The sequence below is a fragment of the Emys orbicularis genome, chromosome 6 (genome assembly GCF_028017835.1).
Source record: "Emys orbicularis isolate rEmyOrb1 chromosome 6, rEmyOrb1.hap1, whole genome shotgun sequence".
Lineage (NCBI taxonomy): Eukaryota > Metazoa > Chordata > Testudines > Emydidae > Emys > Emys orbicularis.
Window position 1 is genome coordinate 72898541 of NC_088688.1, and position 26965 is coordinate 72925505.

The 26965-nt window shown below is 40.9% G+C and overlaps 1 protein-coding gene across 1 annotated transcript in view; it reads left to right on the top strand.

Moving 5' to 3' along the window:
- LVRN (laeverin) overlaps positions 1-26965 on the top strand; it is a 63662-nt gene that overhangs the window by 16238 nt on the left and 20459 nt on the right. The window contains exons 2-12 of the mRNA XM_065406741.1: positions 583-725; positions 3220-3359; positions 6208-6334; positions 14993-15147; positions 16638-16751; positions 19119-19262; positions 19633-19698; positions 19835-19900; positions 21776-21942; positions 22701-22777; positions 26717-26856. Of these exons, the coding sequence (XP_065262813.1) occupies positions 583-725; positions 3220-3359; positions 6208-6334; positions 14993-15147; positions 16638-16751; positions 19119-19262; positions 19633-19698; positions 19835-19900; positions 21776-21942; positions 22701-22777; positions 26717-26856 (1339 nt within the window). The remainder of the gene's footprint in view (positions 1-582; positions 726-3219; positions 3360-6207; positions 6335-14992; positions 15148-16637; positions 16752-19118; positions 19263-19632; positions 19699-19834; positions 19901-21775; positions 21943-22700; positions 22778-26716; positions 26857-26965) is intronic.

Sequence of the window (26965 nt, forward strand, 5' to 3'; positions counted from 1 at the left end):
CCCTGCTCAAAGCAGGACCAATCCCCAGACAGATTTTTTTCCCCAGTTCCCTAAATGGCTCCCTCAAGGATTGAATTCACAACCCTGGGTTTAGCAGGCCAATGCTCAAACCACTGAGCTATCCCTCCCCCTCCGTCAGTATCTTCCCTGCTTCTCTCCAGTAAGGATTTTCCTCAATTGTCTAAAGTTGGGCACCCAAAACCAGTGGACACTTTTGAAAATTTGGCCATTGGGTTCTCCCTTGGCCCGCTGCACTCTGCCCAAAAGCCCTCTTCCAAACTACCACAAGCGGTAAGAACAAATACATAAAAATGTGAACTCTTCAGTTAGAAAAGAAAGACATGTAAGAAAAGAATTAGCCATTAAAATGGCTGAATTAAACAACGCGCAAATCTGCACATGGATCTCTGTGGGGGACAACTGAGTCATAAATTTCTCTAAATAATGTCTAACCCTTTTCTAAATCCACATATGTATATGATTTACCTTTTCTTTTTCTAACTTGGCAGATTTTGTGCACTATATAATGGTTTTGATCAGCTACAACATGCTGGATTAACCATATCTGTATTTCCAATTTAGTATGCTGATTGCATCACAGCTTGAACCAACATATGCCAGGACTGTTTATCCCTGCTTTGATGAACCTGCCATGAAGGCAACCTTTAATATCATAATTGTCCATCATCCCAGTTATGTGGCCCTTTCCAACATGCCTGCTATAGGTAGGTTAAAAAATAGACATCTGTATTTCTCCAAGTTACCTTAATAAAGGTTTGAATTTACTTCAACAGTGTATAATCATAGCACATTATTTTACTGTATCATCCTGTACTATAGTGATCTGTTATCCATGGACTAAAAGCTCAAATATTTGAAAATTCTGTTCAATTAATGTGTTCTGTCCTAGCAATACAGAGCAATAATACAGAGCATGGACTGGAGGTTAACTGTAAAAAAAGAAATGTAAGTGGAAGGAGGTTAGCAGAACATGATGTTGCAGAGGCCAGGTTCTCAGGTCTGTGTGGAAAGACTTTGAATGGTCCTATGGTAGTCCTTGCTGGTCAAAAGAGTGATGTTGATAGATTACTGGAGGAGGACTCCATCTCCTAAAAGGAGGCAGTTGCTGCTCCTGTTTGGGGACAGAAAGGGTTAGGGTTTGTCTACATGGGGAGTAGGGTGGGGAAAACTGCTCCCTGGAGTGCCCTCCCCCCCCCCAATGTCAGTGGTCTCCTTTTTTCCAGTGCCTTTTGCTGGCATCTGCCTCTAACAAGATCTTCCATGGCTCAGCCTTCTGGCCAAGTCACAAAGTTCAAACCCTATCTGAGGTAACTGAAAGGTCCAAATGAAAATCAAAACAAATCTGAATAGTTTTTGTTGCCCCCTTGGGCTACTTAAGTCTTCTGCTTCCACTTACAAACCCTATCTCAGGGTTCCCTGACACAACAATCTACTCTACTCCCTGTGGGCTTTTCTCCAAAGAGTCCTGCCATCTCTGCAGTCTCTCCCTGGATCTTGCCCCCGTTTCAGGCCCATTACAGGGATTGATTCTATTTCTTCTGCCTTCCTAGTGAGAGGGAACTCCCTACCTCCCCTCTCCCGGGTCTTCTTCCCTCAACTGAGCTCAGCTCCAGTTAAGTTGTCCTCTGTGGCTGGGGTCAGTCATTCTAATTCCATTACACCCAGCTGGGATCACTAATTATCCCTACCTGGCTAGATCAGAGGAAAGATTAACGGGTAACTGCTAGGTCATGGGCAAGGCTCAGTCCAACTTGCCTTAAAGGGCCAACCAGCCTGAGAGAGGGACTTATTTCGGAATAGCTATTCCTGATTAACTCCATGTGCAAACTTCCCCCTGGCCCCCAGAATATGTGTGCCTTATTTTGGAATAAGAATCTGCACATGGAGTTAATCAGGAATACTTAATCTGTTTTGAATTCATACTCTACTTTTATTCCAGATTAACTTTTGTGTCTGGCAAGTCCTAAGAGACATGGGTTGTTGAGGCAGGAATATTATTTAGTAAAAATATTATTTAGAAAAAAAAAGTCAGAGAGGGTTAGTAAAAATCTATAAATTCACAGGTAAATATGCACAGTCACAGTCTTGAAAGGTGGGTGGTGGTGGTATTGGGTCACTTTTCAATGGTGACATATCCATGTCTGGTAGCTGTGATATTTGATTGCACAACAGTTCATGTTTGGAGTCTTACTGTACAGTGTTTACTCAGTATATTTTACTGCATGACTTTTACTTACTTCTGAAGTTGTGGTGTTGTACGTCTGAGAGCTATACTTCTGTTTTTTAAGGACAGGGGGCGGGGGAGATTGTGTGTATCTTAAAAAAAAATTCTTGGGTGCTTATGAAAACTTCCTTAACAGTCACATAATTGAAATCTTCTGTTAATCCACAGAATAGACATGACAGGGTCAGCAGCAGTGCGAGCTATTATATACTGCTCTGGCAATGTTTCTCACCACTGATTCTCACCTAATGTGGGATGCTGTGTGTGACAAAGATGCCAAATGAGGGACAGATAGTATTCATGCAGGAAACCTAAAAAGCTGTGAGATTCCTTCCTTTCGTGTGTAAATGTCTCTTTTAATATCCTCATTGTGAGGATTCTTTATTTCTCATGTACATAATTTTAAGTAATAAACGTCAATGGTTACCAAATCTGTGAGGCATGTAATGTAACTTTGGGACTAAAACAGGGGAATATCTGTGAAGGTAGTCTGCAAATATTTCCTCTCTCAGAACCTCCTTCCATGTGTTTTTCTGTGGACGGTCTGATTGGGCCCTTTATTTGAAGCATGTGAGATTTAAGTATTTGATAACTCTCAGGCATGTTTGATATTTACTTGAGTGATATTATGAACATACATATTATAGAAGTATAGCATGGGTGAATATTTTTTTATGCTTTTCCACATCCCAAAACTAATGCAAAGTTTGATATGCTTCATAGATTTTGATTAAGAAGCTGAGGAGTGGAGTAGTAGAGTCTTTGTATTTAAGGTAATAATTCAAGTACATGGAATGAGCTAAGTGGGAAAGTTGGCATGGTGCTATTGCCAAAATATATGTAGCCAGTGCTGTCATACAGAGTATTAAAATGTAATAAAGAGATGTATAAAAGATTGGTTTGAAAACACAAACTCTTGTTTTATTGTATAGTAGCGATAGTTTGTTTCTATACTAAAATTGTTTTTATTCTAGATACATCTGAAATGAAAGATGAGAATGGAAGCCTATGGACCGTTACCACATTTAACACGACACTGAAAATGTCAACTTATCTAACTGCTTTTGTGGTTTGTGACTTTGATTACATCACCAGGACTGAAAGAGGGAATGAGGTAAATAAGAGTCTGCATCACTCATTAGAGCAGCTAACAGAATAAATTGGTTCTGTGGTGCACTGTATGTTTGATAAGATGTAACTTGTATTGAATATACGTCCTATTTTGAAAGTATTTGATTACATGGTAAAACTGTTAACATTTATCCAATAAATACATGTGCAGAAAAATCTCCTTCATAATAATTAGAGTTTATATACTCTGTACAGATCACTACATAAATTCTGATGTGATTTATGAGCAGAATAAAACCTCTCTTAAGTTCCTTTGAAAATCCCAACCCTAATGACTTGAATGGGAGCAGTGCTGTGCTTCAAGTCCTTAGTATAGACTTATACTGTATAACTTATACTGTTTTTGAATATTGACACAATTTTTAACTTTTAAAAGCTCCTATTGTATGCCCTCAAGTTAGTTTTCCTATGCAGTGAATGATGTCCATACCATGTTACAATTGTCCTGTTGTGGTATTGTATCTATAACTCTTTAAGGAAAAAAATGTCAAAAAGATGTTATTTTATTATTATGTTTAATTTTGTTTGTTGAAAAACAAAAGGCGATTAGATATAAAAATCTATGCTAAAATAATATTGAGCCAAGGGTAAAGTTTACCCTTAGTATTTGATTCACTTAATGAATGCCAGAGAAGTATTAGTTACATGGTGGGTCCCATAGCCATCCCACTACTGCAAAGCACAATGGCTCAGGCTGGACCATAGAAGACACTACAAATGTGCAGCAGAAAGCACTCTACTGCTCCTTTATAATGGAGAAGCATACACTGATATGGTGCCTGTTGCACACCACATCAGACATGTTGGGAGCTTGGAGGTCTGACCAAGCCTCCAAAATTGCAGACTATACAGTAACTCCTTACTTAAAGTCGTCCCGGTTAATGTTGTTTCGTTGTTACGTTGCTGATCAATTAGGGAACATGCTCATTTAAAGTTGTGTAATGCTCCCTTCTAACGTCGTTTGGCAGCCACCTGCTTTGTCTACTGCTTGCAAGAAGAGCAGCCCATTGCAGCTAGCTGGTGGGGCCTTGGAACCAGGGTGGACCGGCAGCCCCCCTATCAGCTCCCCCTATCAACTCCCCACTCCCCTAAGTTCCCTGTGCAGCAGCTGCCTGCAGTTCAGCTGTGTCCCTCCCCCCACTGCCATTTGCTGCTCCTGCCCTCTGTCTTGGAGCTGCTCCCCGAGACTCCTGCTTGCTGTGCGGGGGGGGTGGGGGAGGGAGAGGGAAGAAAGAGGGGGGCTAATCTCAGGGTGTCCCCCTCCCTCCTGCACCCCGCTTACCCCACCTTCCATAGAGCAGGGCTCAGGACCGAGGGAGCTTGTAGCAGCTGTGTCTCAGCAAGCTGATCTAATTAACAAGGTAGTGTACTTAAGGGAAATGCGCATATCTCCCTCCATTCCTGCTGCCTCGCAGAGTGAGAGAGTTAACCCTTGAGGGCTCAGCTAATTGCTAGTTCATCATTTAGCAGTAAGGGAAATATCCCACCCTCTGACTCTTCAACCTCAACCAAGTTTCACAATCATCATCACTGTGTACCAGTATTAAATTGATTGTTTAAAACTTATAGTGTGTGTGTGGGTATATAGATAATATAGTCTTTTGTCTGGTGAAAAAAATTTCCCTGGAACCTAACCCCCTCATTTACACTAATTCTTATGGGGAAATTGGATTTGCTTAACATTGTTTCGCTTAAAGTCGCATTTTTCAGGAACATAACTACAACGTTAAGTGAGGAGTTACTGTATCTCGTTGAGCCAAGATGTGCTTATTAGGACAGTAGCCAGACCCCCAAATTAGTACTTGTGAGCATTTGGTTGCAGTCCTTCTCTGCTGCTGTTGGGAAGCAGAAGGGGCAGGATTTTGTCTTTAATTTTCAAACATAGATATCCAAGTTTCACCTCCAAAGTATGTGCATTAATGGACAAACAGTTAATTCTTTGTCTCTTTTGCAAGAATAGTTTACAATAAATGTCTGTTTGAAAATATATCCACGAGAGTCTGCTATACGCCAGGGTATTTAAAGTTCAAGCTGTACTATGATTTTAACTCTACCCTTTGTGTCTGGGTATTGAAGAACACAATGGTATGCTGTTTTGAGACTCTTACAATACATTGTCAGAAAAGGGGAGCTCAAGGCTGGAGAGACTATGTTAACTGAATACCCATACTTTTTCACTTGAAATTAAAATCTGGAGATCAAATGCCTCTAAAACTGTGCCCAGAAATTTTACATGTACAAGCACTTGCATGTGCAGAACTCACATCTGGGTTTAATTTTGCAAACTGCTATGTATTCAAAACTTGCTGGCTAAATTTTCAAAGGGCCTCCGATTAATGCATGCACCCATATGGGCATATTGATGGGGTAACAGTATATTTATCAGTTTATTCATGCAAATACCTAATCTGCCTGTCCAAAAGCCCATTTCTGACCACAGACAGGTGCACATGCCATTTTGCTGGTACAAGTTAAAATATCACTTTTAAATATGTGGTCTTCAGTGTTATTACGTTATAAGGTGGTGTTTCATATTTAATAAAAGAATAACTAGGAAACTATCTATATACATTTAGACTCAAATCTTGGTCCCTTTGAAGGTAGTGCCAAAACTCTCAATGATTTCAATGGGATTAGGATTTGCCCATTAGTTTGTTAGGACGAGTGATAAATTGGTCTTTTTTTCTTGTATGAAAAGTTTAATTGCAGAATCTGATGTGGACAGGCAGCATTTCCAAAACAGCTATTCAGAAATGTTACCTTCACAGAAGAGAGGTGAAGAAAGTGAAAATTTAAATTGTCTAAAATAACATTTCCTTGTTTTATTATAGATACGTATTTGGGGTCGTAAAGAAGCAATTAAAAATGGACATGCTGACTATGCTTTAAATATCACAGGCCCACTTTTTTCATTTCTGGAAGATTTATTTAACATCAGCTACCCTCTTTCAAAAACAGGTGAGGTACCTTCCTTTCATTAAACACAAATGGTTGCTGCTGATATAACATCTACAGAAATACTGGGTCCTGTTTTGCCAGACTCTTATTTTAATCTCTGCAGGATTCAGAGAATACAAACCCTAGGGTTGCCAACTTTCTAATCGCACAAAACCAAACACCCCTGCCCCACCCCTTCTCCGAGGCCCCACCCCTCTGCTCGCTCCCTCCCTCCATTGCTCGCTCTCCCCCACTTTCACCAGGCTGGGGCATGGGGTTGGGTGCAGGGGGGTGGTGGGGGAGGGGGAAAGGGCTCTGGCTGGGAGTGTGTGCTCTGGCATGGGGCCAGGGATGAGGGGTTTGGAGTGCAGGAGGGGGCCCAGGGCTGGGGCAGGGTCTTGGGGGGGGGTGTGGGGGTGCAGGGTGCGGACTCCGGGAGGGAGTTTGGGTGCGGGAGGGGACTCCAGGCTGGGGCAGGGGGTTGATGTGCAGGAGGCGACTCTCTGCTGGGACAGGGGGTTAGGGTGTGGTAGGGGGTTTAGAGTGCGGGGTCCCAGTGGCACTTATCACGGCTCCCAGGAAGTGGCCACCAGGTCCCTGTGGCCCCTAGTCCCATGGGCGGCCAGGGAGGCTCTGCACACTGCCCTCACACCCGCAGGCGCTGTCTCCACAGCTCCCATTGGTCATGGTTCCCAGCCAATGGGAGCTGCAGAGCTGGCACTTGGGCGGGGGCAGCACATGGAGCCTCCCTGGCCGCTCATGCGCCTAAGGGCCGCAGGGACCTGGCAGCCACTTCTGGGAGCCGTGCAGAGCCAGGGCAAGGAGGGATCCTGCCTGAGCTCTGGGCCCCCACTGCACCGCTGACCAGACTTTTAACGGCCCGGTCAGCAGTGCCAACCGGAGCTGCCAGGGTCCCTTTTCAATCAGGCATTCCGGTCGAAAACCAGATGCCTGGCAACCCTAACTAGCCCTAACCCTTTATTCTTCAATTTCTCCCCTTTTCCTCCCTTCTTTCTATGCAGCATATTTCATGAATCTATAAGTCAGTGACCTCTCCCCACACTGACCTGGCTTTCCCTGAAACATCATTCCTAACATGTAATTAATCCACACCTCCCCAAACTTTCCTTGCTTCCTGTACTATGTCCCCATCTAACTTGTAAGTCACCAGCATCTCTTTGCACCTTACTAGCTTTTGGTGCAGTGTCTTATTCTAACTTGTAACTCTCCAACATCTCCCTGCATCTTCCTTCCTGGAAAAAAAACCTGTGTAGGCAAACTCTATTTCTGCTTAGAAAGAAATGTGCAATAGCCATTTCTTAAACCTCATTATCTTAGATTTATGTATACTCTGTGCAAAGGTGCTAGACATCATTATGGGTCCTGATTCACCACTGCATTTCTCCACTTTTACACCAGTATATCTTCATTGATTTCAACAGAGTGACACCGGTATAAACTAGATCAATGGAGTGGTGACATAGGCCTCTTAGTAAAAATTTCAGCTTTTGGTGACATGAGTTACTAAGCGGACTTCCTTTTGACTTCATTTGAGAGTTTGGCTTAAAATATCCCTTGTTGTTGATATCCTTGATGTCCATTTGAGATCTTTCTTCATTTCCTTCAATGTCCAAATCCAGCATGGATAAAAATTGAAGATTAAATTTTTTTTTTTAAATTGGATTTTTTATTTAAATTTTTATTATTATACTGTTTTTCTTTTTAAAAATAAACCTGGTTAAAATGACATCTGAATTTAATACAAAGGCCTTAAACTTGTAATTTAGTTGTAAATGTGAAACATGTTTTGATGAGACGTTTATGTATCCAAAATATTTTGTTTAATAATATGCTGTGTTTTGTGTTTAATTAAATCCCAGTTACCATCCTAGACACAAATCATGAGCAAAAAGTTAATTAACTAGTAAATAAACAATATATTATTAATCATTTTCTAACATACAAAATATACAATTAATAAGAATCTGAAAATATTAAGCTATATAATTCCTTAAATAAATGTATATAATTATAGTTACCTCCTAGGTAGCAAAACTATGTACCAAATGTAGTGTAAAGGCACTATTTAGTTGTAAATCAACAGGCAGGGGACTGGACTCGATGACCTCTCGAGGTCCCTTCCAGTCCTAGAATCTATGAATCTATATTCTTCACGTAGTGTCTCTGTGTGTGCTCCATTTCGGATACGCTTGAGCGCTGTGCCTTCAATCGAAGATTTTTGGTAGCGGTGCTCATTCGGCCCACACATGTGCCCCACATATCCTCGTGCCCAGCACCAAGGCTATATGCAAGGCTGCCCAGAGGATTCAGGGGGCCTGGGGCAAAGCAATTTCGGAGGCCCCTTCGATTAAAAAAAGTTGCAATACAGTAGAATACTATATTCTCATAGGGGCCCCTGCAGGGCCTGGGGCAAATTGCCCCACTTGCCCCCCCCCCCCCCCCCCCCCCCCCGGGCAGCCCTGGCTATATGAGGCTGCATGGGTGAACCACCCTCAGTTCCTTCACAACCACCATTGGCCTGAGACAGTGTCTACTGTGTGCCTGTTCTCCGATATCTAGCTTTTTTCTCAGATAGTTGGTTACCTTATGGTTACTTACCCTACAGTGTTCTAGTTATTGGGAAAAAATGTTCCATTTGTTTTGCTTTTCTTTCTGCCCCCCCCCACCCAAAAAAAAAAAGGGGGCAAACAAAACCCCCTTTTTATTCATATAGTTGTGTAGTTAGGACATTTCCCCTCCTGGGGTTAAATTTTCATGAGTTTTGCTCAGGAATGCTGGACTCCCCAGGATTCAAGAGGTGTCTCTCCTGTCATGAGGCTATTCCAATAAGTGATAGACACTCCCAGTGCCTCTGCTGCCTGTGTGGTACTCATATCCCCAGTATGTGCAAGATCAGCAATTCCTTCAAGAGTAGCTCCTGAAAAAATAGAAAAATTAAGTTTAAACTCCTAATGACGGAGCAAACTTTATGTCCAGCTTCAGATCCGGGGGTATATAGACCTCCCAATACAGCTAGTACCCCATCCACACTGAGATCTTGGTCACCAGAGACCGGTAGCAAGGCAGGCAGTACCGTGGAACTGAGTACATCTACGGTGCTGAAGTTCTCATTCATATCTGCCTATAAGCAGAAGGAGTCAAGGAGTAAATCTCCAAGAATCTCTTGGTCACCATCTCACAAGATGGCTACAGAAACCTCAGGTCCCAAGGGTAGTTCCATGTAGGCTCCCAGCGAGGCTGGTACTGCAAAGGCAAAGAGGAGTCAGTCCTCTAAGTCAGACTCAGTACCAAGTTCGGATTCCCATACCCAGAGCAGCAGAGACATGGTTGAAAAGACCAAGCAGATCCCGCAACAATATTTGGTACTGATAACAAGAAGATAAATAATACCAAAGACTGCTTGCCTACCTGTGGTACTGAGGGAATCAGAGCCAACTCATTCCCATAGTAAGTACTTGGTACTGGCTGCATCGGTACCAAACCCATCCTCCACAGGTTCTCACTCAGCCCAATCTTTGATACTGTTGGTACTGCAAGAGTTTAGGTACCCTAAGGATCTGATAATATCTTGTGAGCTGGAGTATTTTCTGTGAATGAGTGGAGGTTTGTCACTGTCAAGATGCCTTTGGTGACTAACCCCTTTATCACCTAAGCACCACACACACCCTCATCTACTCTGCAAGTGGAACAGCTATCGCCCCCTTAGAGTATGTGGAAGAGAACTCATCAGATTCTCAAATTTCAGTGCAGGTTCCCCTATCTATTCTGGGACACGTCACACTCCCTACTATACTGACATATTACAGGAGGATAGACTTCAAAGGATGCCCACATGGCAGGAACACAGATGGCTGCCTCCACTTTTGCCATTTGGGCCCCCTCAGTGGCCTTGCTGAGATCTGTGGGCCTTCTATCACTAACAATTTACATCAAGGTTTTTGCAACATCGGAGGGAACAGAGAGGGACCCATTCTTCTCAATCCCCTTTACCACCACCTATGCCAGAGGAAGAGACCTTTGAGGAGCAAGAGGCAAGGGCTGATAAGGAAGTGACACCTCTTACTAATATTTCCTCCACATCTCATGATGAAGTTGTCATGTCTTCATCACCTTCTGTGGCAGATGACTTCAGGCAATTTCAAGAACTGAGGAAGTGGATTTCTGACATGCTGCAGATTTCCTTAGTGAAGGTTCAGTCATCCTACCATAAACGCCTATATTTTACACACTTGATATCTATGAAGATTGCTATTCTGGTCAATGAAGCTTTTATGGCGCCTGCTAAGATGGTTTGGCAAACTCCAGCTACCACACCACCTACCTGCAAGATGGTGGATAAAAGTATTATGTTCCAATTAGGGAATTGGAGTATCAATTTTCTCACCAAGTTCCAAATTTCCTAGTAATGGAGGCCATTCATGAACAAGGCAGACAAACATAGCTCAAAGTCCACCCTGTACATGAAAAACCACAAGAGGCTTGATCTTTTTGGTCATAAATCCTATGCTTCAGCCATACTTCAGTTCAGAATAGCAAACCATCTGGTGCTCATGACCAAATCCGACAATTCTTTTATTGAGCATCTGCCAGAAAAACATTGGGATCAGTTTAGATCTGTTGTACAAGAGGGTCAGCTTCTGGCAAAGACATCACTCCAGGCCCCCTTGGATGCAGCAGATACTGCAGCATGGTCTATTTCCATTGCAATGGTCAGGAGACGAGCGCCTTGGTTGCAGCTGTCGGGCTTTCCAAGAGAGGTTCAGAGTACTGTCAAAGACCTCCCCTTTGATGGTTTCAAGCACTTTGTAGACTTGATAGATACATCTCTCCACACTTGAAAGGACTCAAGAACTATGCTGCAATCCTTAGGGATTTTCACTTCTGTAAATAAAAGGAGATTTAATAGGTCTCTGATGGCACAAAGAACACACCAAGCCCCATATTCAATATATTGTAGGCCCCTTGAACCTGCAGCCAAGAGACTAAGATAATAAAAAAAATCCTCCTTCATCTACAGCTACATCTTCTCAGCCATCCATGTCCTCCAAGCGACAGTTTGATGGCTTGGTCGAAAGTCTCAACCATCTAACCAACATGGTCTAACAGCTGCAACATCTTATCCCCTTCCCCTTCCTGTTTAAAGGTTCTCAACAAGATCAAACAAGATTGAGCCAGAATCATATTGATTGCACCAACATGGCCAAGACAGGTCTGGTATCCTTATTTGATCATATACACCTCTCACCCTTTGTGGAGGCTTCCGATCAGTCTGACCAGCATCCTAGGTCAGTAGGCAAGAACACTTCACCCGAATCTGCAGATTCTGAATCTCCAAGCATGCTTCCTTGATGGTTCTGAGGAATCGAGATATCCTGTTTGTCAGAGGTACAATACATTTTATTAAATAGTATAAAAGAATCTATAAGAAATACTTACCTCCAGAACTGAAAACGATATTATCTTTGGTGTAATAGTCATCAAATTTCGCCGACTCGCTCTCCTCTTCCCAAGGTACTAGATTACCTATTAGAACTGAAAACATTGAGTCTTTCTGTGAAATCTATCAGGATTCATTTAGCATCAATAACAGCTTGTCACACACCCTTAGGGGTTTTTGCACTCTTTGCTCACCCAACTATGGCAAAATTCTTAAGAGGTTTATCAAATATATCCCCACAAATCAGAGATCCTACACTGATCTGGGACTTGATCCTAGTACTTAATTGCCTTATGAAACACCCTTTTGAGCCACTAAAACTATGTGTTCTTTATTAGATTTCTCAACAAAGACAGCCTTCATGGTAGCAATTACTTCTGCCTGAAGGGTGGAAGAATTTGGGACCTTAATGACAGACCTCCCCATTTACTGTATTCACCGGAGAGAAAGTGTTGCTGTGAGCACACCCAAGGTTTTTTTTACCCAAGGTTTCCTCAGAATTTCATATTAATCAAACCATTCATTTCCCATTCCTCCCCCCCCAACTATGCAAGAAGCTATATTCCATATCCTAGATGTCAGGAAGGCATTAGCCTTCTATCTAGATAGGACCAAACCATTTAAAAGATCTCCTAGCTGTGGCAAACCCAGGACAAACAGCTACAAAAGGGGGGGGGGTAGTAATCAGTCCCAGGGGGTTAAAAAGGCCTCTCCCAAGCCACTGAGGAGAGAGAACCATGGGGAAATAAGGTTCAGCTGGGCAAGGGGTTACCAGGGAACTAATTAGGTTCAGCTAGCTCCAACTGCTTGTGACCTTTTTAAACCCTCCCCAGTGTGGAAGGGAGGGGGGAGAGAGAGTGAGAGAAGCAGGGAAGCTGCTAGTAAGCTAGGTGCAGCAAGGCTCTGAACCCTTCCAGCAAGGAAGGCTGCACTCTGTTCCCAGAAGGGAAGAAAAACAAGCACAAGGGACTGACTGAGGGAAGGAGTAGCCAGACCCTGTGTTACCTACAAGGATTTGCTTTGCCCAAGCCTGTGTTTCCAAGGCTAAAAAGGACTGAGCCTGCTGAGGAGAAGAAGGTACTCTGCCTCATAGCCTATTTGTATCCATTGTGGACAGGGCGGCTCCAGCATTTCTGCCGCCCCAAGCAAAAAAAAAAAAGCCGCGATTGGCAGTTCAGCGGCAGGTCCTTTGCTCCTAGAGGGAGTGAGGGACCTGCCGCCCCCGAATTGTCGCAGGTGCTGCCCCTCTCCCTTGGCCGCCCCAAGCACCTGCTTGTTAAGCTGGTGCCTGGAGCCGGCCCTGATTGTGGACAGAAACAAGGATTTGGTAATTTCGAAACAGAGGTTGTCAAAATGGATCTCTGGTTGTAGTAAGATTTGTTACAACAGAACTCATGTTCAGCCCCCTTCAAAAGTGATAGCACATTGCACAAGAGCACTATCTACCTCTATAGCCTTACTTAAGGATGTACCAATTACAGACATCTGTAGAGTGGCAACTTGGTCATCTGTTCAGACTTTTTCTAATCATTATGCCTTGGTAACTGTGGCCAGATCAGATGCTGCTTTAGACAATGTAGTTCTCTCTTCTGTACTGGACTCTATTCTGAATCGCCCACCTCCATAATGGGGGATACTGTTCGGGAGTCACCTAAAGTGGAGCACCCATAGGGACACTACACCACATTTATTTTCTAAAGAAAAGTGCCTTTTCATTGGTTGATATAACCTATTAAAAGGAGAAGTTACTCACCTTGTGCTGTAACTGGAATTCTTCGAGATGTGTCCCTGCAGCTATTCCACTACCTACCCACCCTCCTTCCCCTCGGCTTTGGAGTCTCCCTTGTGGGTCTTTGCAGTGGAGAAGGAACTGAGGACAGTTTACTCATGCGGCCCCATATAACCTCAGTGCAGGGCGCAAGCATATGTGGGGCACATGTGTGGGCTGAACTGGCACTGCTACCAAAACCTCCCTTCAAAGGCACAGGTGTCCCTGAAGTGGAGCACCCACAGGGACACCCATCTCAAAGAACTCCAGTTACTGCACAAGGCGAGTAACCTGTCCTTTAAATGGTTATATCAATCAATGAGAATGGACCTTCCTTTAGAACGGTGGTTCTCAAACTAGGGCCGCCGCTTGTTCAGGGAAAGCCCCTGGCAGGCCGGGCTGGTTTGTTTACCTGCCACATCTACAGGTTCGGCCGATCGTGGCTCCCACTGGCCACGGTTCGCCGCTCGAGGCCAATGGGGGCTGCAGGAAGCAGCACGAACCTGCGGACGCGGCAGGTAAACAAACCAGCCTGGCCTGCCAGGGGCTTTCCCTGAACAAGCGGCAGCCCTAGTTTGAGAACCACTGCTTTAGAAAATAACTGATGCACAAATGGTAAAGTTGATTAAAATCAAAGATTTAAATCAAGGCTTTCCACTTAGTGATTTAAATCACTGATTTAAATTGCCTTGATTTAAATCAACCCATCCTACCAAAATTTATCTGAATCATAGATGTAATGAGCTCACTGCTTATCCGGCACAATGGGGAATACAGGGAAAACAGACATGGTGGAGTGAGACTTGCTGTGAGGAGAGAGAGAGAAGGTGTTTCTGGGGCAACTTGATCCACACAAAAGAGTGGAAATGAGCCTCTCTGCTCACCAAGGGATAGGCTCTCTCTCAAACTCTCTTTCTTATCAGTAGCCAGGATGCAAAAAGAGGGGGAAATTACACACCTAGAAGCCATGAGAGAGAGAGAGAGAGAGAGAGAGAGAAAAAAGATGTCTTTTTCTGCTCCCTCCCTCCCGCATGCTCCCATAATTGGGGCAAAAGCAAGACAGAGAAAATGGAGAGCCAGAAGTACTCAGGAATGGGGAGAGTTGAATCTACTCTCTCCCAGCAGCTGGGAGGAAAATTCCTTTATCAAATATTTTAGTTCAGAATGTACTCTGGTACATGAAACTCTTGAGGGGTTTGGCTTGGACTTAGTTGACTTTTGTTTTTCTGACTGAAAGGGCGGCATCCCTAGAGAGGCATAGCAATGTCATAAACAGTTAAAGACATGAAATAAAACAATTCCAAAAAGTGTTTTCTAGTTTATTGCAATGGTACAGCAGAGAACCACTAAAAATATATCTTGTAATTGCACATTGGGTAAACATAGAACAGTCATGTAAGCATTTTACTCTTGAACATTTTAAAGATTTTTTTTTCTGTTTAAATCAATTTAGATCTGGTTGCACTGCCTGATTTTGGAGCAGGTGCTATGGAAAACTGGGGGCTAATGACTTTCCGAGAATCAGCCTTGATGTACATCCCAAGTGATCAATTTGGAAGCAAAAAGGCTATGATTTGCCTAATTGTTTCACATGAGCTAGGACACCAGGCATGTGGTAAAACATTCTGTATATGTATTTATCTATGAAGTTGCTCTTTTCCAGTTTATGTAGATGCAAAATCACTGTTTAATAGCGACTTACATGTAGGGGCGTAACAGTTGATGGTAACTAGAGGAAGGAATGCTACAGCAATAACCAAAGCCATTTTCAGTTGGTTGGAAGACACTTCGGTTATAAATTAACTTGGCAGATAAATATAAAAAACGAATTCCAGGATGACACAAGAACCTTCACCCAATATCTATTTATCTTGAATGAAATTTATAAAATACTGATAACAGTATTACCATTATTTGAAAAGTTGACTCAAATGGGTTATGGATATGCACATAATGTCTACTAATGAACCATTTGTTTATTTTCTTACAAGATACTTGGATACCGTCCAATACTCTACTCTAGGAATGAACGTGGTATGCATATCGAGATAGAGTAATGATTCCCACAATGCATTGATGGGAGAATAGATTCCATAAAGAATGTTAATTTTTAATGGGGATAGATGTAACTATCGAATAAGGCAAATAGTGACTAGGCTATTGAACTATAGAATGAAGGCATGGTAAACACATTTTTATCTGTAGCTGGAACTGTTTACATAATGATCTTCAGAATTTAAAATTATTTGGTTTGGAATGATAAAGCAGTTTCACTTCATTTTTTACTATACTTCATTTAATAGTACTTTGCCAAGAGAAAGTATTTTAAAAAATAAAGTTAGCAAAAAGAGTTTAACTTGGCTAGTCCACATGTGTGTTTGTTGAGGGCCAGTAAAATAAATATTATTACTTAATTAAACATAGTTTTTAAATAAAGTAACAGACCTTAAGGATTAACAAATAATATATAATGAAATCACAAATCCCCAAATGATATATCAGATTTTTGTTAAATGTAAACTGCCAACTATTAGTACATCACAGCTGTTGTGGAAGTTTTATTGCTCACCAGGGTATGGATTTGCTGATTTTGGAAGTGGCTGTTTCCCCCGTTCTGTTTATCATCTATTTGACAATTTCCTTTTGTTAAGAACAAGGAAAAACAAAATAATATTATTTAATTGGAAAGAAGCTATTTAGAAAATAATTTTGTATATTATTTGAGAAATGCCGTATTTTCAAATTGTAGTCTGGCTTACTCTGCTAGATTTACAAATTTATAAGTGGCTGCTTTAATTTAAATAGAATGGAGAGCTGTTTAAAATCACTGTATGTGCTTATGCTATGAAATCTCAGACCAAGGAATTAAAAAATATACAACCACTGACCTGCATCTGTGTGGCTTTTCTCAAGTTATATCTTTGCACTACTGAATTTCCACCAACTGGGAAAAAATTATAGCATTTGATTGTGATAATGTATACACATTAAATAAAGTCACGCTGTTCTCTTGATCATTCGTATCTGTTTAACATAAAGGAATGAAAGCAGCAGTTCAAAGAAATGCAATCTGAGACATTTTTTCTTTTCTATTTAAGTGGTTTGGAAATCTGGTTACCATGAATTGGTGGAATGATCTATGGCTTAATGAAGGATTTGCATCTTACTTTGAATACATTGGTGCTAGCTACATAGAACCCAGACTACCACTGGTAAGTACCAACGCTGAATATTAACGCTTTCCCCTTACAGCTAACATTATTGTCCTGATCCAACACCAGGGACGTGTAGTCAATGGGAGCTTTCCTATTGACTTTAATGGGCTCACCGTCAGTTCCCGTATAACTTTAAATGAAAATAATATAGATATTGTGTATAGAGCAGTGTGAATAACTGATTTTTCGGTTCTCTAGCTGTTCCAAAAAGTAAAAATGAAATTCATTTCGGATCAAACAAAACATTTAATTTGACCTGAAACCTAATGTTTAATTTCATTTTAGTTTTTAAAACATTTTAAAATAAAATTGAAACAAATTTCTAAATGAAAAATCATTTTGAATAAAAAAAAAATCAACGTTTCATTCCAACATTTTCTAAATGAAACCTTTCAATTTTTTCAGATTTTTTTTTTAACCAAAATAATTTGGCACATTCAGCATGAATGCACAAAATGTTTCAGCTGACCCAAATATGCATTTTTTTTGTTTGGGGGAAAAAAAGTTTCAGCCAAAACATTTCACCCATCTCTAATGGTGTGTGTGTATATAATATAGAGACAAATGTTGGCTCACAATTGCATCTGCTCTTTCAGCAGCACAGAGATAACATTTCAGTATTTGCTTTGAATCAGTTTGTTACTATACATTCATTTTGAAATGGTATTCACTATACCTAATTGATATGGGTGGGTTTGGTTTTATGTACTCTGTACATATCTATGCAGCTTGTAATAATCTTTCTGACACTCCATGTTGTATTACGTCAGATAATAGAACATAACATTTTACAACGTGTTTCATATATTCACAGTGATCCAACATGATTAATCATGGCTGTCAAAAATGCAAAGCTGTATATTTTTCTTTACTGTGTGAGGTGGGGCTACTCCACATGAATGATTCCTGGAAAGCTGTTGCTTGTTTAGGTTAACTATGTGATACAATGAATGTAATTCTATTTCTCCTAGTTTAGTATTCTGTATGTAAATGACTCCACAACTGATAACATAAATGTAAACTTCTCATGTTTGAGACTGTGGAGACATTGATGACAACTCCATAGTTAAGGTTGTGTTGAGTTTTTCATTTTAAAACAGGATTTTATTCTCTGCTAGGGATGAAAATTAGTGTTTGTGATCACCAAAATTACCATTTGCTCTTTAAGCTTGTGGTTAAATTAAGCCACCACTTAAGTACTTTGCTGAATTGGAAACTACTACGGGCATATCAAATACATTCTCGGGAGAACTTAATACTACAGGAACGTATAAAGGGCTACGTTTTAAGAATGAAGCCTTTGTCTCTTTTTTTGTAGATGGAGTTTGCCCCTGTAAAAGTCTGTGCCTGTAACTTTGTGACACAAAATGTATTGCAAATCAAATCACTTAACATCATTAGTTATGTGTACAGCTACAGATTTGTGTCTGGAATCAGGTAATTGCTGGTACCTGCACTACGGGTTTTCACCTACAATTCAAATGCAGGTAAAAAATTACAAGCACAGATTGCATCTGCAACATTTCAAAATTTGGCTCCCAAAATTGTTTGGAAAATACAAAATAATCTGCAACTAAATAAATTGACATCTCTTAAAAGCCTGTCTCCTCCTATTTGGTAGTGCAGGTATTCAAAGACACCTGCAGTGTTTTAAAAACACATTAAATAAAAAAACACCTGCTTGCAGACCCACATTAGTAGCTGAACGTCCAGGTAGACTTAAAATGACAAATACATGTTCAAAGAAAACAGATGAACACAAGTTTCTTCTTTACTTACCTGAGTGTGAGACTTGACTTCAGGACTATGGGGTGACAGCTAGTGTAAACTGTCACAATTCCATTAAAATTAAGGGAACTAAGCTGATCTACACCAGCTGAGGATCTGGCTCTCCACATTTGCTATCCAGTGACATCTGAAGCTCCTAAAACTGCACTCCTTTGGATGGCTATTGTGTTATTTAGTCTTTCAACATAAGAAACAGAGAACACTGAATGTGTCTTGCCAGATAAGTGAAGCAAGAACTGATTGTACTTGAAATGTAAATATATAATTCATTTTTACATTTTGCAAATTTTGTATTTAATAATTTTTGCATTTTTTCTTAAATCGTAAAACTTTAGTGCTCTTCATGAGACCCAAACCTGCCATCCTTCTGTGTGCAGAACTCCGACTACCTTTGATGGTAGTTCCCCCTTTGGAGGATTTGCAGGATCAGGGCCCCGACCCCCTTTATTCTGGGGGAAAATTGCTTCCTTTTGAGGGGGAAAAATGAGCTGAAAAGCAAATGTTAGCTTGTATGTAGTCTGTGTGGTTTATACAACTGGAATTAATTGAAATGGGAGTCTATCTTTTAATTTTCAGAATAAATTCTTTTATTATCACATGTTACAACCTGTCTTAAGGGAGGATAAGGAAATAGCAGCTCAGCCATTATCAGCAAGAGAAGAAAAAATCAACGGAACATTTTCACTAGTTGGCCTATTTGACATCTTCACTTACAACAAGGTAAAAAAGAAAATCAAATATTTTGCTTTGATGTACTTTCCAACAGTTTTGTAAAACACAGATTTAAAAAGAACCAGCAAAACATTTTATTGCAAAGCTTACAATAGTTTAGTTATCTTTTCTTCTAAGATTTAATTTCCATAGATCCATTTTTCGTTTATAAACACAAGTACATCGAGTGTTGCAAAAGTATTCATCGACAGGAAAGCGTGAATATGAATGCATTTGCAATCTATATTAAGTATTTAAAAGTCAAAATAGAAATGATCAGTGTCACTTATGAAAAATATGGCTTGAATATCAATCATTGAATGGTTAAAGTTTATTTAAATAATAACTCCTATGTTCAAACATCTTTTTTGTTCCATAGGGGGCCTCCATTATCTGGATGCTTTCCAGCTTTCTGACTGAGAGGCTGTTTATCAAAGCACTCAGTGTGAGTTTAGAAAACTGAACTTCTTCATCTGGGTTTATCAGTTTGAAAATAACAATGAGCATGAATGAGTTTCTCTTTTTCTGATTTTTTTATTACAGCTTAATGAACTCTGATGTTTATATTTGTTTCATTGCAGTCATACCTGAAAGCATTTTCCTTTTCAAGCGTTAACCAAGATGATCTGTGGACACACATACAAATGGTACTTATCATGTCTTGTTAGTACTTTTGTTTTAATGGTTGGAATGGGCCAAATTCTGCGCATATACCAACTGTGGAACTTTGAAATGGAATTTATCTACTCCTAGCCTAGTTCCTACACCCCACCCCCACCCCCCAAACTCACTTTGCAGGCTTTTTGTGGCAGGAGATTTGATGGGAGAGATGAGGGACGAAGGATATGTCTACACTGCAATTAAAAACCTGCAGCTGGCCTGTGTTAGCTGACTTGGGCTTGTGGGGCTCGAGCTAAGGGGCTGTTTAATTGTGGTGTAGTCATTTGGGCTCATGTTGCAGCCAGAGCTTTGGGACCCTCCCACCTTGCAGGGTCTTAGAGCCTGGGCTCCAGCCTGAGCCTGAACGTCTACACCACAATTAAATAGTCCCTTAGCTCGAGCCCCACAAGCCCAAGTCAGCTGGCATGGGCCAGCTGTGGGTTTTTAGTTGCAGTGTAGATACCTAAAGGGCCAGAGAGGAGGTCTGTGCACTTACAGCCACTTGCCTCTGCCTACACAAACCTGCATAGATTATTCTTGCTCCGAATAAATTTTGTCATCTTTCACTTGTCCATTTAAATGGATAACCTTTTCTCACAGAGAGACAAGGTGGGTGCGGTAATATATTTTACTGGACTTTGGGTTGGTGAGAGAGACAAGCTTTCGGGCTTACACAGGGCTCTTCTTCAGGTCTAGGAAATGTACTTGGAGTAGCACAGCTAAATACTGTACCAGGTGGAGCAGATTTTTTTATCATAAGTAGTAAACACATATTTTAAGGGACCATTCAAGGTGAAGTGGCTCATTAACACCTCTGCAGTCATAAAGGGAAAGGGGGGGAAAAAGCTGGGCAGTGGGGATTTAAGTGGGTTATAAATTGTTGTAATAACCACCCCCCAGCTTTTTTCTCTCACCAACTGAAGTCGGTCCAATAAAAGATATTACCTCAGCCACCTTGTCTCTTTAATATCCTCGGTCCAACACAGCTACAACAACATTGCATATAAGCTTTGCTGGTCTTTATTTCGGTGTAACTTTAAAATCTTTTATTTTTATATCTTCACTTTTATACATAGTAAATATTTTGGCTCAGACAATATTTTAAATTTAGTTTATTTATCATAAGTCACTAAAGAGTCAGGATTTATTCATGTATATTACAATGAGGGCCCAACACTTTAGGGAAACTCCCCACCACCAGCACCTTTAATATTTGCTAAAAGTCTGAATAAGACTGGACGCTAAGAAAACAAATATTAATAATGGATTTTTATTATAATGTCTGTACCAAAATTACTGTGGAGAAAGATTCCATAATGCTACACCAGAGTCTTACCTTAAGAATGGAGGATCATATTCTCATATGGCATAAATTGTTGTAGGAGTATTGAAATCAATGGAGCTATGCCAGTTCCCACTAGCTGAGAATTCAGCCCAGAATCAGTTGTCAGGTGTTACATTATTTATTTAATTTGTTAGTTTTTATAGTGTCTATCTTATATTCTAGGTGCTTTACATGAATAGAATAAACAAAATCCCATACAACAAATTGTGTCTATCATTAACCATCCAAAGGTGCAAATATATTGAAATGAACAAGAGAAAGGTAAAGACTCAAGTTACAAGAATTAGAAATGTCATTGCAATACTTTAGATTTCCCAAAAGAGTTGGGTCCTCTATAGGTTAGTCACAATAATGCTTTTTTTCCGGTTAGTTACAATGATTCTCAATATAAAATACACATGAATGAAGATTAAGCAGTTATAATTTCTCAAATACGTTACTACATCCCCCAGCGTGTTGCTGGGATCAGTATAAATAAACATTTCATAAATGTTTCTAATTCAGCCCTTTCTTGAAGGTTGTAGATGCACAGAATGAAGTTCAGTTGCCAGCATCAGTAAAAAAAATAATGGACTCCTGGACATGCCAAAATGGGTTTCCAGTTTTAACATTCAATCTGTCCACCGGCATTATCAGTCAGGAACAATTTTATAATAAAAGGACAGAAAACAATACCACTTACAAGTATGTTTAGTTCATATTTTTAGCATTTAGCATATGTTTACCTTTTATTGCAGAAAAATATTGCATTAGCATATTATGTTTTGAACAGCTGTTTGTTTTTTCCCCTAGAATTGTCAAATGAAATCCATTGGAGGCATGAGTTTAAAGTGGTATTGCATGCAATTCCCTTTTCCAACGGATTATTTCCCCCTGGGTAGCAACTGTGCAAGGCCATTATGTGGCTGCAAAAGGCAGACACAGAGACCAAGATCTTCCAAAATGACTAACTCTAGTAGCAGTAGCTTTGGTGCCCTTTTGCAGAAGGCTGGTGTGCTGCCTAGTGAGCATCCGGGGTCTCTTGCCTGCACAGAACTCTTTTTAGCAAAAATGTTTCTGAAAAAAGGCGTTTTACAGGTGCCAGGAAGGGAATGAAGAGTTAAGAGTAATGAAAAGAGAGAATGTAGAAGGATAAAATCACTGTTGGAAGAAGGAAAGTAATCCCCAGAGAAAGATTCTAGTATCTGAGGATCTGCCAAAGGACTATAGGCTAAATCTTGGCCCTATTGAATTTAAAGCCAAAACTCCCTTTGATCTTCAGTGAGACCAGGAGTTGACCCAACTTGAGTACTAACATCTGAAAAGATATAGTGCATCAGAGAGGGGAAAGGGACAGCTGGAATTTTAAGAAATTACATGCAATCTTATTCAACATCAGCTTAGAGCTTGTTTCCTTAAACTATAAGAATTAATTAAATTGTCCAATTTTGTTTTTTGTTAAGTAACACATGGATTGTTCCTATTTCTTGGATAAGAAATGGATCTGCACAACCCTTAGTCTGGCTAGATAAAAGTAGCAGTAAGTAATGTTTTTGTTCATACATGTAAAAAAAAAACAACCCATGAGCTATATTTTGAATTAGATAAGAAAGGATAAAAAACTCAATAAAAACCTCCACATTAATCTGCTTTAGTTATATTGCATGTTAAAATAAGTACATTTTCAAATAAAGAAAAATGATGTGCAAAAATCTGTTGTAACTGTAAAAGTACTGTTTTAATCACACAATAGAATGGACATTGTGAGATTTCCATAACAACTAGAAATCTGCCATTTTGTACAGAGGGACAAACTCAGAGGTCCTATTCAGGTTTTACTCATTCCTTACTCAGGCTGCTTCCAATGACTTCAGTGGGAGTTTCTCCTGGACTGAGGAAGGACTTCAGGATTTGGCCATTATCAAAGGGTCATAATCATATAATACCTAAATACTGTAAATAACTCTATGGAGTAACTCAAAATACCACATTTGTACATCTAAGCAAACTGAAAAGGTGCAGTTTCAACAATACATAATTTAATTTGTTTATATAATTTTAAAGGAGGAGCAGAATTAAAATTAATCTTAAAAAATGCAACTGCACATGCATCCTTAGTCATAAAAAGGTGCAATTCCTTTTCATTTTACTATTCTGCAATAAACAAGCACATTTAGACCGAGATAAGGGTATAATCACTGCTACTTTAAACAAAAAGAAGCTTTATTAGATTATTGCCATTCGAAAAACCTAAATATTTGAAAGTTTGGACATTTTGAGTTAAGGTTCTAGAAACAGCCTTCATTCTAACCTTTACTCCACCACACTATGAACCATCTATATGAGGCAGACACATGCTTCTTCAAAGACTTTTTTCATTTCCTCAGTACATAATAATGATAATATAATACACTGTATACCTATGTCAGCTCTCCTCTGTCCTGTCTTTGGAGTGGGTGTGGTAAGGTCAAAAGCTGTTTAATCTATTTTGAATAATGAGATATAGGGCTATCAAAGTGAGTATCTAGCCACAGGTGGGTGGAGGAAGCAGATAAACAAAACAGTATTTATTCACCCCAGAGAACACTTGTACTTTTCAATTTAAAATTCAGTAAGCTACTGCATGAGTGACAAGTTAGCAAATTAGGGCTGTTGCAGGAAAGGGGTGTTAAGTAGCAGTGCTCACTTTGAAGGTGCTATACTGAGTTCAGTGCTATGGATTAAACTTATTGTAGGATTAAAGAGAGGCTCCATTTCCTCTCCCATCAACCTGTCAGACATTCTCCTATGTGCAGCTCTTAGAATGACCAAAAATCCCCATGAATTAACGTTTGGAGCATCTGTCTGAAGAAAATAAAATACTGCACATATTCAGTACTCCCTTTAAAAATATTGTAACTTGTACTTGAAAACCAAATGTCTTCAAATCTATCAAAGTCAATAGGCCTCATTCAAGGCTACTTACGCACCAAGTCTGAAGTTTTAAAACAAAGCCAATTCTGATTTGCTGTACCAAAGTACAAAAAAAAGTGACTGAATATTTTCTTAAAAGGTTTTCTTAAAAACACTTTTTCGCACAAATCACTCAAATAGCTAAATTAATTGTGATGAAATTTCTCCCGCACTTACTCCCTTAAAATAGAAATCACTTCTGGGTGACACCAACTATAAAAATTTCAGCTCAAAAGTGTTTCTTGGGAATAGTTTAGGCAGGGGGCACTCAATACAATCTGCTACTCTAGGTAACACTTCTGTGTGCTGCCTCCCACACTACTCAAATTTGGCCTAGCCACCTCCCTGTCATGATGGGGGGTGGGGTAGATTTGAGCAAGTGATGTTACAACCTGACACATGGAGTCACAGTGCTGCTCAAATTTGGCTCAGACACTACTTCGTCATGATAGAGGGGCTACAGCCCTAGGCAGCTGCCCAGAAATCTGCCACCCTATGCAGCTGTCTCGGCGGCCTATAGCTAGAGTGGCCTCTGGGTTTACACATGTGAAAGTAAGAGTTTAGGATGGAAGTGAAGTTTCAACTTTAATTGTAGCACTGTTTACTGTAATGGCATAACTATGCATTAGGAGTAAACTTTTAAAAAGCACCTACTTGACTTAGGAACCTGTTCTAAAATCTTTCACATGCTTCTTTCCTCCCTTTGTGTTTTATTTAGTGACAATGTTCAGGGCCCAATCCTGTAGTCCCCACTCACTCAAAACACCCATTTAAAACCTGATTCTGCAGTCCTTATTCCCATACTTATTCTAATACTACACCTCTACCCTGTTATAACGCTGTCCTTGGGAGCCAAAAAATCTTACCACGTTATAGGTGTAACCGCGTTATATCGAACTTGCTTTGATCCGCCGGAGTGCGCAGCCCCCCCCCCCCCCCGGAGCGCTGCATTACCGCGTTATATCCGAATTCGTGTTATATCAGGGTAGAGGTGTACTTACATCAGTACTACTCCATGATCTTATCTAGACTAGGGGAAAAGATTGGATTTTTTTGTTTCATTTTTGTTTCTTTTAAATCAGGTTAGCTTAACTGCAGTTGAAACATTTGAAGCACCTTGTGTAGGTGCAGTTTTAACACCTTTAAAATTGTTTTAGCTGCTCAAGGTCTACCCTAGTCTCTGGCTAGCTAACTAGCTAACCACACTTTTTTCCTTGTCTAGGAAGACCCAGATGAGTACCAATGGCAGAATCAGGCCCTTGATGAGTGATCAGACTGTGTAAGAACTAAAGGGATTGGGCCTTGTATTTACAACAAAACTATTTAGGATGTTTTAGTAGGATGTTTGCTACTGTTGCATAAGCTTACCCATTCTGCTGCCACCACAATTGTTTAGATTTATATTTGAATGCTGATAAGGAGGCAATTCTAATCTAAGATAACAGTGAGCCCTGTTATGGCTTGAAGATAGAGGCCCACAGTGGGAGCAGTGTGGAGGCACACTGCTCCAGGGAAAAGTCCAGAATGTATTGAGCCTCAGGTGGACACAGTTTCTCCCAGAGATCTTGGCACACAGGCAGAGCAAGTCTCCATCCATTAGGAGGATGAATCATTCATTCCACTATACTGTCAGCCAGGGCCGGTGCAAGGAAGTTTTGCGCCCTAGGCGAAACTTCCACCTTGCGCCCACCCCCACCCAGCTAACCCTGCCCCCCCGCGGCAGCTAACCCCGCCTGGGGAGACTTCCCCCCCCCCCCCCCCGCGGCAGCTAACCCCGCCTGGGGAGACTCTCCCCCCCAACCCTGCGGCAGCTAACCCCGCCTGGGGAGCCCACCCCAGCTCACCTCGGCTCCGGCTCCTCCGCTGAGCACGCCGGCGCTGCTCTAATTCTCCTTCCCTCGCAGGCTTGCGGCGCCAATTGGAAGAGACTTAGAGCTGGGCTGTGTGCTCAGTGGAGGAGGCAGAGTGGAGGTGATCTGCGGGCGGCCCTCCCCACGACCCTCCGCCCCAGCTCACCTCCACTCCACCTCCGCGCCTGAGCGGGCTTTTAGGCGCCTGCCTAGTTTGCCTAAATGGTTGCACCGGCCCTGCTGCCAGCGAGCCAGCTCCTTTGGTCAGTGAAGGAGCAAGATGGGTCCATGGCTCTGCCTCCTCCCTGCCTCCTTTGTGAAGTGCCTTAAAGGGATAAGTTCTTGTATTCTGCAGAACACAGAGAGTGCAATTGGGCCTGGTGCATGTGGGGGTCGCCTTGTGCCCCCCCCAACCCCCTCAGCCCACCCTACCAAATCAAGGGCCTGGCACAATCTGGCTCCACATGTGAGCTTGTAACTCATAAAATCTTGAGAAACTGGCTGAGCTCTTTTGCCTCATGCATAGTAGCAATATAATTTAATGGTGTGGTGATGCACATGCACATATATCAGATTAAAACTGAGCCCATATTTCATAGCAGTGTATAACATTCTGCATACCTGCATTAGTGATTGGTAAAATGGTACAGCCTTTCCATTTTCAAATGTCCCCACAGAAATGTTTCCTGAAATGCAAATATCAGATTCAGAACATGACTGGATTTTGTTAAATATGAATATGGCTGGGTACTACAGAGTTAATTATGATCCATTACATTTGAAGAGATTAGCACAACTGCTTGAAAAAGACCCAAAGGTAAGATAACTTGTTTATCAATGATGTAAACAAATTCTATACAATCAATTTCTTATTGCAATCATTACCAGTAATTACTTTAACTGATAATTGAAAGCTAGTGCATCAC